Source organism: Durio zibethinus, chromosome 5 (assembly GCF_047325235.1).
Source record: "Durio zibethinus cultivar Kanyao isolate XHJ-2024 chromosome 5, ASM4732523v1, whole genome shotgun sequence".
Classification (NCBI taxonomy): domain Eukaryota; kingdom Viridiplantae; phylum Streptophyta; class Magnoliopsida; order Malvales; family Malvaceae; genus Durio; species Durio zibethinus.
In genome coordinates, this window is record NC_143166.1 from 26,569,756 (window position 1) to 26,581,317 (window position 11,562).

At 32.0% G+C, this 11,562-nt stretch overlaps 1 protein-coding gene across 1 annotated transcript; it reads right to left on the minus strand.

Annotated features, from left to right (window-relative positions):
• Positions 1-5,310: 5,310 nt before the first annotated feature.
• On the minus strand, positions 5,311-11,297 carry LOC111281812 (putative serine/threonine-protein kinase At1g54610). The gene is made up of 8 exons (XM_022869512.2): positions 10,356-11,297; positions 9,512-9,796; positions 9,003-9,320; positions 8,003-8,230; positions 7,510-7,610; positions 7,014-7,128; positions 5,848-6,321; positions 5,311-5,756 (listed from the first exon to the last, which is right to left on the minus strand). The coding sequence occupies exons 1-8, from the start codon at positions 10,806-10,808 to the stop codon at positions 5,544-5,546; spliced, it is 2,187 nt and encodes a 728-aa protein (XP_022725247.2). The 5' UTR covers positions 10,809-11,297; the 3' UTR covers positions 5,311-5,543.
• Between the last annotated feature and the right edge of the window lie 265 nt (positions 11,298-11,562).

The window sequence follows — 11,562 nt, forward strand, 5'->3', positions numbered from 1 at the left end:
CACATCAATTTGTTCAAAAATATAAAATATGAAATATAAATACAAAATACAATAAAAAAATATACCAAAAATAATACAAAATACAAAACAAAAAAAAACACAGAACAGAACAGAAAAATCGATGATGGCAGTGGTTCCTTCCTTAGCACCATTACCACCAGACCCTACACCCTACCCTTCTGATCACTATACCTTACCTTTCACCCCTCTAATTACTCATTCCGTTGACAAATTGTCAACTAAGATAGAAACGAATAAAAAAGGCATAGGGCTCGTGCTTACACCTCATGCCGAGCTCTATGCCCTTTCCTCAAGCACACACACGGTCGGAGCTTTATAAATAGAGCTCTTAGCCAAACCAAACATAGACAGAGAAAAAATAGAGGGAGATTCTACCAAAAAATAAAAATAAAAACAAAATCAAGTAGTCTTCCCCGTAGGAAGGAACCCAACGCCAAGCTTCTTGCACGAAAAAGAAAAACAAAAGTCAGTTTAAAAAAAAAAAGAGTCAGAATATAAAAAATATATATAGTTTCATCGAAACTTCACAACAGATCTAGAGATTTTGAAACTCTTTTTGGTGAAAAGAATGTCATATCTGTGTTCAGGGGGTTGAGAGGAGTTTGTGAGAGTTTTTTTGAATTTTTCGACATCGTCGATGACAATCAGAGCTCGTCGTTGGCAAGGATTACGGTGGTCGTCACGACAGACGGCCACCGACCCCAGGTCGGCCTGAAAAAAAACAGAGAAAATAGGGCATTTTTTTTCAAATGAGGAAATAATGGCTAAAATATTTTTTTTCCTGCTATTTTATATAAATCGTCATAACCAAAATGACGTTGTTTCATTAAAGGTAAAAAAAAATGCTGTTTTAGCCTCTGAGGATCCGCGCGTCGACTCGTGACCTGACCTGGGATCCGCGCACCTGACCCGACAACTACTTCTCCATCAGCCTCCAACAGTTCTGATTGGACCGGAACCGAACCTCCCAGACCGAACTGAACTGGTATTGAACTGTTGAGTCACCCAGACCGAGCTGAACCGTTGAACCAAACCGTGTGTTAACCGGACTATTGACCGATCCGGTTTAGGTAAAAAAAATTTTTTTTTTGAATTTTTCTTATTTTTTACATATTATTTTATTAATATTTATGCATATTAAAATATTTTTATTTGTTAGATTAAATGATGAAATATGTGGTTAAATTTTTTTATAAACTTTAAAAAACAAAATAATATGAAAATAAATTTAATAATAATACTAAACTAATAAAAAAATGTAGGAAAAGAAAATTTTTATCCGATGATGAAATTCAAAGGTATTCCGAGTAGTGATGCCTACGAAATCTCTAAGTGAGAAAATTTTTTTTAAAATACTATCAATGTATTAGAGTATTTATAGAAAAATTTTCAATACAGTAAAATTTTTTTTAAAAAAATAATAAATAAAAATTGATTAATATATTCAAAATATAAGTGATAAAAATGAGAAGAAAAGAAATTTTATCCGATGATGGGATTTTAAAAGTATTCCGAGTAGAGATGCTTTAAGAAATCTTTAGGTAAGAAGATTTTTTTCGTAAAATATTACCAGTGTATTGGAATATTTATAGAAAATCTTTAATATAATGAAACTTTCATTTTTCTTCAAAATTTTAAATAAGAATATTAATAAAATAGTTAATAAATTTTCTAACAAAAGAGAATAAAATGTGTGCATAAACATGGTAACATTTTGCATTGCATGCATAACATTTTTTTACGAAAAATAAATTCGAGCCTCCGATGATGAGATTCTAAAGTATTCCGAGAAGCGATGCCTAAGAAACTCTAGGTGAGAAAAAAATTCTTCTAATATTACCAACGTACTGAAACATTTTAACAATTATTTCAATAAAAAAGTTTTAATTTATTTTTCTTGAGAATAAAATTTTTTTTCTAATAAATAAAAAATCAAGAAAATTATTTTTCGAACACCGAAAATTGGACTATTTTTATCAAAATCAAAGGATAACACGATGTTAATTGGTACTATTTTTAACGGGCATTGTGGGGGTACTAATCCTTCCTCACGCGTAACCGACTCTCGAACTCAAACTGTTTCGCAGACCGTAAAATTATCTTTTTAATAAATTTTAATTAATTTTAAAATTTTATTAAAATGATATGTTTTAGTAGGTAACCAATTGCATCTAATCAAAAAATTTGCAAAAGCTTTCGAGTCTAATGGTTTTTTTTTTTTTATGAAAAATTGCCATGCACACTTTTAAATAAAATTATTTTAGTTTTATTATATTCTTAATAGTTATATTTTTTTATTTCATTAATTGAATTTTTTACTTATCTTATTTATGGTTACATTATGGAATGCCATATTTTATCTAAAACTTTTGTAACTTTTGATAAAATAATAACATATTATATGATAAGTGAAAATTTTTAAATTACAATTATTATTTAGTTTAGCCCCCTAACTTAAAATCTTGGATCCGCCACTGTTTTTTGTTAATAGTTTTCCTAGCAGCCAATTTTCCTCTAAATGGGTATTTAGTTTGGTGGACTCTGAGATTTTTTTTTGAAATCTTGTTTATAAGAATGTGATTTTCACATTTGATTTACAGGTATCTAATTCCTGGGTAATCTTAGATTTTCAACAATACTTAAAAGTCACAAAATCAAAATTTCAGATTTATTTATGGTTTTTTTTAAATTATGAGAGAAAAGTTATTTTTGTTCTACATTTGACATGAATAAAAAAATATTTTATTTTATTTTTTAAAAATTCAATTTATAGAAAAAAAATTTAATTTTGGTTTTTTATTTACAAACATAATATTAAAAACAAATAACACACATACTACGTTTGTTGAAAGCTTTGACGTAGTGTGTGTTATTTTTTTAATGTCAAATACGATGTTTTTAGATAACCAAATGTAGTAATTGTGAATTACTTTTTTTTTGTAATTTTTTTAATATAACGATGATATTTTTTATGAATAAAATATAATATTTAAATATATTTTTTTTATATCTTTTTACTCGAATACTGCATTCAAAGACTTTGAAACATAATAAATATGATTATTTAGTATGTTTCTTTGAACAAAAACGCAACATTTGAATAGAAACGCTATTGACTGAAACAATAGCATGGCAGCTGCTGGCTTTAACGTTATTAAAAAAAAATCAATCAGAAATAAATCAAGTTAAATAAATTTTGTCATCAATTCATTTGTATTTTTAATGTAAAAAAATTTAAACCAATCATGGTTGCAATCATAGTAATAAAGTTGAGGCTCGAGAGCTTGAGAGTTCTCTCAACTAAAGTTTTTCAACGGCAATCCTTCTCTTTTTTTTTTTCTTGTGATATTGGAAACTAAACGTGGTATGAGATTTTGACTTTTTTTTTTTATTTTTCACTTGAATATTGTGTTTTTAGACTTAAAATATAATAATTATAAACTATTTATTACGTTTTTTAGAAGCTAAATGTAGTAATTGATTTTTTTTTTATAATTTTTTATTTGGATATTGTATTTTTAAGATTTGAAATGCAATAATTATAATTTTTGTGGATTATTTAATTAAATATTACTTTGCTTTTATCGATATTTGATTTTATATTATTTTGGTCAAATATTGTGTTTATATTTAATAAATATGTTGTGTTTGTTAAGTAGTGAAATACATTATAGTAAAAACACTTGATTAAATAATTTAATTTTCTCTTAATCAAATGCTGAAATCTAATAATTCTATGGCATAAAGAATTATCTCTTCCAAAAATCTGCACTTTTCTAAAAATCATTTTTCCTCTCAAAATCTAAAGATTTGTAGCATCTGGCAACCCCTCTATTTCATTACTTTAGTTTTCTTCTTCTGTAAGCGTGAACTTTCCTCCATATGTTCTCCAACTCTTTTGCCATCAGTAACCCAACCAACAAAATACTATAACACCATGCCACTGGTTACTCAAGAAACGTTACTGTCATCCCCAAAACTGAGACTGAGAGTCTTGCATTGGATAAGACTAGTTAAACTTCTCTTACAAAACCCATAGTTCTAGGTTTCTCTTCTCTCCTTTTTCGCCTAATTTTAGTTGTTGATATATCAGAAATAAATTGATGTGAAATTATTTAATTACTCTGCATTCCACGCTTTTCAATTTTCAAACTTTTCTTGGGCTCTCTTTTAATGGGCTTTCCCATTCCTTTTCACCCCGTATCTATTAGATAGCGAGTAGAAATAGACTTTCCTCTTTTTGAACAAAAATTTAAGGGCAAGCATGCCTTTAGATTCAGTAGAATTTGTCAATGTGCCCATGGTTGAGTTTGACTTGTAAGAATTCTTTTCTTGGGTGGGAATTGGGATACCTGATTCCTGAGTAAATACATCACGAATTAAAACTCAAGGTTCCCAAAGTTCATATTATGCAATCTGCAAATTGTATGATCAAAGATTGCACTCAACAGAACAGAGAGAGACCCTTTTCTTAGCCTTTCTTACTCGAAAACTTTTTTCCTATTCTCGTGGAGGTGATATTTGTGATTCACTATCTAAAATGAATGCCAACTTTGGTGATATACACGTCATAATTCTAGAAGTAATCAGAAAACAAATTCCACCTACTTATTGATCAGCATTTACTCCTCAACAAATCGTAATTTCAAACTGTCAAACTCTTGCAATATGCCAGGGTGTTTGTAATATTCCATTAGCATGTACCATCTTGGGTTATTAAGCTGCTTTAATGGGGATCGTTTTACATCTCATGTTTGGACCATTTCCTAGCTTGGGTAAGATTTGACAATGATAAGGTACAAGTATGAAACCGAGCCAAATTCACACATGGGAGTAGGTAACTGACCTGGTGGGCCAGATAACAAATTTTTGTTAGACATGATAATTTCTATATTTGTATTTATTTATTTTATATATAATATTTTGTATTTAATATGTATAACAAAAATTAATATATTATAATTTGTATTTATACACAAAATACAAATTTATTTTTTTGTTTTTTGTCAAACATATATATGATTATTATTAAAAGTTTAAATTGTATCATTTGTGTCTTTTTATATATTATTTTTAAAATTATCATATCTATTTTTTATCCACTTTCACATTATTTTTTAATATTATAATTCTATGAAATGAGACTATAACAAGAATAGTTTCAAAATTGTAACGCTTTTAATTTTTGATATGTTGAAAATTATAACTTAGAGATAAAAAGAGTTGCAAGTGTTTAAATTTAAATTTCAGACTTGCTGATTACATGAACTAAGTAAGTTAAACTCTGGGTTCTTGTAATGCTTCTAATTGATTCTATTATTGATGTATAAGAAGTACTAATCAACTAGAAAGCCAGAGAATTATATCCTACTAAAGGCACGTTTATACCTTATCAAATCAAAGGAGAGATTAAATGATGGACTAACCATACATAATAGATCTTGTAAACTAATTATCTCTCTGGGTATCAGGTTAGCTGATTTTTCCAGCTTCAACAGAGGATAGAAAAATGGATAAAACATCTATCCAGCTCCGCGAGCAGAGACATACAATGAATTTTCTGTCACTTGCTTCCCTTGAGCTTTTAGTTTCCCAATTTTTGTCTTGTCGAGTCTTGCTCGTCGAGCAAATTCTTGGATCTTACGGTCATGCTCTTTAAGCATCTGATCAACATTGTCAGATGCAAGTAATGGACCAGAGACATAAATTTTGTTTCCCCTCGGACCACGACCATGCTGGAGAATAGTATTCATAAGAATGCAGGTATTAGAATAGATGATTACTTTGACCTCTATTTAAAGTAAAAAATAATGTCAAGAAACTAACCAGACTTGATTCCTTAATGCAGGCTCTTCCAACTCCTGCCTGCGGGGATTCTGCAGTCTTTGGCATATGGTGTCTGACATCCTGTTTTCCTGCAGACTCTAATTCATTAAAGGATCTGCGAGACCTGCCAGCTTGGTTTACTGCTTCTAAAGTCAAAGGTCCAGGTTCGTCCCTGCGATCTTCAGAAGCCAAAGTTCTAGTTGCTACTAAAGCAGAAATTTTCGATAAGTTAGCCCTGGATGAGACCACAGTAAGATCATCATGTTCCTTCCCAGACTTTCCAGATACAGTGCCATGGACCAATGGACCTGAATGTGAAATTTTCTTTCTATTGTACTCTAAGGCATCTCTACTTTCTTCTTTTGCAGCAGGTGTCTGTTTAAGGGGATCAATCAAAAAACCAGAAAAGCCATCCGCTTTACGAGAGTTGAACATCTGACTCCTGCTCTTCAAATTAGGATGAGGCTGTCTTCTCTGTAATTTGAGGAGGGACAATTGAATATGGTTAGGTATAGAGAAGCAAGATGCAAAGGCAATGAAGGAAGAAAATAGGAAACATGCTAATCTGTAGGTGTTGCATATAACAACAGTTCTATGGTGCTACGGTGTAAAGTGGCACATTTTGAAGAATGAGAACAAGAAAAAAAAAATTACAACAATTTAAAGACAGATGAAAGCAAAGGATGAACAAAAAAATCCAATCACATTTGGTCCCAAAAGAATTCTGTTCGTGCATATATCTAGTGAATAATTGCACGTCAAAAGAACAGTAATTTATATTATCTGTCCACGTTAGATGATTGCCTGTGACCCTTTTTGGCATGTAACTCAGTAAGCTGCATTTATTTCCACCTAGACAAATATGCACTTAATACCATAAAGATAGATACTCATAGATTCCTTTTGCAAATCTCTTTACAACATTTGAGTATGCTGACAAACTTACAGGAGAAGCACAATTTTCTTTCTCCTCTCCCTACTGAAAAACACAAAAGTGACAGCAGACAAGTTTTACACTCTTGAGATATGTTTTTAATCTACATCTCAAATTTATAATCCTTTACTACAGAATGCAAATTCAGAAACAGTGTCCTCTACTTGCTTATGACTAGCATTTGAAATTTGAATGAACAGCCATCAGATCTTTTTTCTTCAAAAAAATTTACCTGCATTGATGTGGCCAGCTCAGTATTAGAATTGGATGATGGCATTGCAAGTGGTTCTTTCTGTCCCCTTCTTTCCATGTCAACCCTTGAACCCCTGCTCCCAACTGCTCTTTGCCTAAGGGAATATAAGAAGAGGTTAATCTTATGAAGAAGACTTTTTAAAAGGAAGTAAGCCTCTTCTTGGCCTAAATTATGACAATAGAAAGGTGCCATTACAAGCCCAGAAAACCCAAATACTTGTAAGGAAACAAACAAAAGCAGCCCCATCATATTGAGGAAGTGCAGTTCATATGACGCACAAATTTCAACTTCAGAGATTTTGGTACATTTCACCACCTATCAGGGTTCAATCATTCTTTCGCAATTAACAACACTAGAATTGTAGCAGATAACAACATAGGTACATAACTAGATAATAACACAGACAAGCAATTTATACCGAAAATAAAATATACAGCATGCTGATTTTTGAAGTTGATAAGAATCAAACATTTACCTTCTAGCTTCTTCATCCCGCAACTTAGCATCAATCTCCTTGCTGGGAGGATATTTGGGTAAACTTGAAGGATCACATGCAAAAGGTTGCGTTGTAAAGAACTGACAAAAAGACAGAAAGTTAATCAGTGAAAATTGATAACAGCTAATAAGACCATAAATTCCAGGTGAACAGTAATAACTTAAGTTATCCATGAGAAACGAAAGAATTGATGACTCAACAACAGCTAAAAACAAGTTAATGTAGTTAAAGAATTATCCTCATGGTTGCAACACGCACCATCTTAGTTCTACTCAGAAAACCATCTTAAATGTTATAAAGAAAAATGTTTTTAACTCCAGTATTTAGAAGGAGATCAGTAAAATGATTCCGAATCGACTCCACACTATTTAAGTCCACACACACGCACACACACACAAAAAAAAAAAAAAGCATATGGTATTCCTTCTCAATATATAAATTCATTGGTGATAGTTGATCATATTGTGCTTACCTCACTCTTCAGAGCAAAAGCTGCAGTTCTTCGATGAACAGGATCTATTGAAAGCAAGGTCTCCATGAGACTTATAGCAGGAGAAGGAAAGTCTTTAAATGTTTCAGCAACACATCGTTTATATGGGTGTAGAGGCTTGAAGACTGTTGAATGAGGTAATTTTGCTCTTCTCCAGTATTCATCTGATGGTGAGCCACATAGCTTAAAAATCTTATGTAATTGCTCAACCTACAAGGAACATAAAATTTAATTCATTCCTGCCATTTACTAAAAATTGAAAAACTAAAAAGATATAAAATAAAATAAAAAAATAAAAAAGCCTACCACTAGAATGCTTACTTTGAGAGTGTTAAAAATAAAAAAACGAATTTATACAAATGTTCAAATCAGCTCGTGGATAGGATATAATTTCACCTAAAGAGAAATTTGGATTTACAAAATAATATTGCTTCTTGATGGAAAACAGTATGCAAGCACACTAGAAAAACATGTCTCATTCCCAAAAAAATAAAAAATGCAACAAAACCATTTATTAAAACATATCTGAACTGCCTTTTTGCTTGCAAGCATCAGCTTCAGCACCTTTAGAATGGTGTAAAACCCAAAGATTACCAGTTAATTCTAATCAAGTTCAAAGTAAAGACAAATTAATAAAACCAAACCAATTATTAGAAAACAATCATAATCTAAGAGAGATATCATCTAAATATTCTTTTATTCACATGAGATTCAAACTCCAAAAAAGCTTCAACATCATATAAGCATGCATTGCACAAAATTTCAGTAAAATTCTCTGCTCAAGGGCAAAATCTAGTATTTGATTACATCATCTAGCAATTTCCATATTATTTCTTTTTACCATCACAATCCTGAGTTAAGGCTAAGAACTTACGGCCTTTTTTTTCCTCAAATATTTTCACTTAGAATAATAACAATAGTTACATTAGTAGCAAAGAACAAAATCAGCTACTCATTAAAATTAGGTCCTTGAACGTGGTACCTCTGTTTTCCCGGGCAAAATAGGTCTGCCAGAATATAGTTCCCCAAGTATGCAACCAGCACTCCATAAATCTATTGAAACCCCGTAATGAGAAGCTCCTAACAAAAGTTCAGGTGGTCGATACCAAAGTGTCACTACACGGCTGGTCATTGGAACACTATCATGAGGATCAAAATGGCATGCTAATCCAAAATCTGCAATCTTTAAGATTCCATTACTGTCAATGAGAAGATTTGAACCCTTTATGTCACGATGAAGGACACCATGGCTGTGACAATGATCAAGTCCACTTAGAAGTTGCTGCATGTAGCATTTAATCTGACCCAAAATGGAAAGAATGTTATGAACAAACAAGCACTAAAATTAAAGAAATGTCCAAGAGACATCCTAACAAATTGCAAAATAAAGGTGTAGGTGACTGCTCCACCCAGGTTGCATCTTGATACTGCTCTATTGAGAGACTGTTGAACAGCGGCCTGATATAACTATAAAAATCATTATAAGATTACCTGAGGCTCTGAAAACTTGATCCCGGGAAGTGATGCAAGTCCCACAAGATCATGTTCCATATATTCGAAAACAAGGTATAAGCTGCATGACATTTGGGATGTGATCAAGCCTTCCAGTTTAATAACATTTGGATGATCAAGTCTTCGTAAAAGAATAATCTCCCTTGCCATAAACTTCACACTCTCAGGATCATGATTATCAAACCGCACTTTTTTCAGAGCCACGAGTTTATTATGAATGATGTCACGTGCCTTATACACACTACTATAAGTTCCTTGGCCAATCTGCAAGAATGAAATACTATCATACAAAAACCAAATGAAGGAAAATGAGAATATCAACATGGAAAAAGGAATTCATAGAGATACATAATAGGATGAGTTTCAGTGTCAAACTAAATCCCCATGGACCCTACTACGGAATACGAGATCTTCAAAGACGTGTGATTAGGTTACCTAAAAAAAGGCAAACTAACTGAATAGATCTTTGTTCATTATGTCACCAAAAAAGGAAGTTCTTTGTTTGTTGGAACTAAGTACTCTGGTCATATTAACGTTCCAAATTGTTTACATCCCAAATCTGTTACTATACATGTCTGAAGAAGAGGGCTGTGTATTTTGAAAATCAGGGAAATTATATAACAAATATACAGAAAACTGTCCAATCATACCAGTTTAAATATTCAACTAGGCTAACTAATGAGGAAATATAAAACATAATTATCTGAACAAAATCATCGTCCAGAGTTGTAGTCAGTTCATTAGCTTAGCAGTATAAGATGAGCACTGATCATGCTTCAAAAAATAAATATAACAAAGGATCAAGCAAAGTAAGAGAACCTACTTTATCCAACTTCTCAAAGGTATTGGCCCGTCGCGGTACCCATCCCTTGATAGCTTCACCTGCCACAGCAACAAGCCAAGAAGGCCACCCTGCTGCAATCTGCTCTCCTTCTATGCTATTCAGCACCCTTCCTGAAGCAGGATGATGACCAGCAATTGTAACCTCACAGTTTTCTACATTTTTTTTGTCAATCACCTCAAACTTATCAATGATCCTCTGCTTCTCAACCTGATCATTATAACAAAAACGATTGGAACCACTTGTTTTCTTATCGATCAACAAGACTTTCACATCACCACCATCGTATTTACCATTTGATCGAACGACCTCCTCTCTTCTTGATAAATTAGCTCGTGGAACAAGCTTATCTAAAGACCCTTTTCGCGTCAGCCTCACTTTATGGTTCTCACGGCTATCTTCAACAGCCGCAGACTTGGAACTCATGCAACCCATGTTTCTATATTTAAACTACAACAAAGAACCTCCTTTAACAACCTTAATTTACCATCTAAAAACTAATAGTACCGAACTAGCCAAAGAATTCGAAAATTCTCTACATCCAATCCATCAAATCGCTAAAGTTGAAGAATTTGAACTACACGACCAACAGATATCCGAGCTTTATCTTAAATCCTTTTGAACAATTCAAAGTCACCCCTCAAGACCCACGTTTTTCCAAATTAGAGTATGCTACAAGTAACGTGATTATTGGACCTCAGACACAGATGAAAATATCTCCAATCCAAGTAACAGTCAAAACCCAGAAATGTTTCTGAAATTGAAGATTAAAACACTGGGAACAAGTTCATGGTATCTGGTAATTTGTAAAGTAATTGAAATTGAGAAACAGAGAGAAAGAACAAAAAGACAGAGCTTTAATTAATCGCCAAAGAAACTGTGGCTCTCTTTGATTTTTTATAAACGCGTAGGCAAAAACATGTTAAGATATATATATATATATATATATATATATATATATATAATACTTAATACCATATTACGTATATAAAAAAATATAAAACAGAGACGGCTTTTGCCGGCTCTGGCTCAGTCAACAGAAACGATTGTCTTTATTTTCATTCACTTTGTAAAACTAAAGCAATTTCCATTCGCATTTCCTTGGGTGTTATTTTTTTTAGCATTATTATTATTTAGAAAGATTAATTGAGAGACTGGAAACAGTTAAAAAGTAGATTTAGGATTCAAA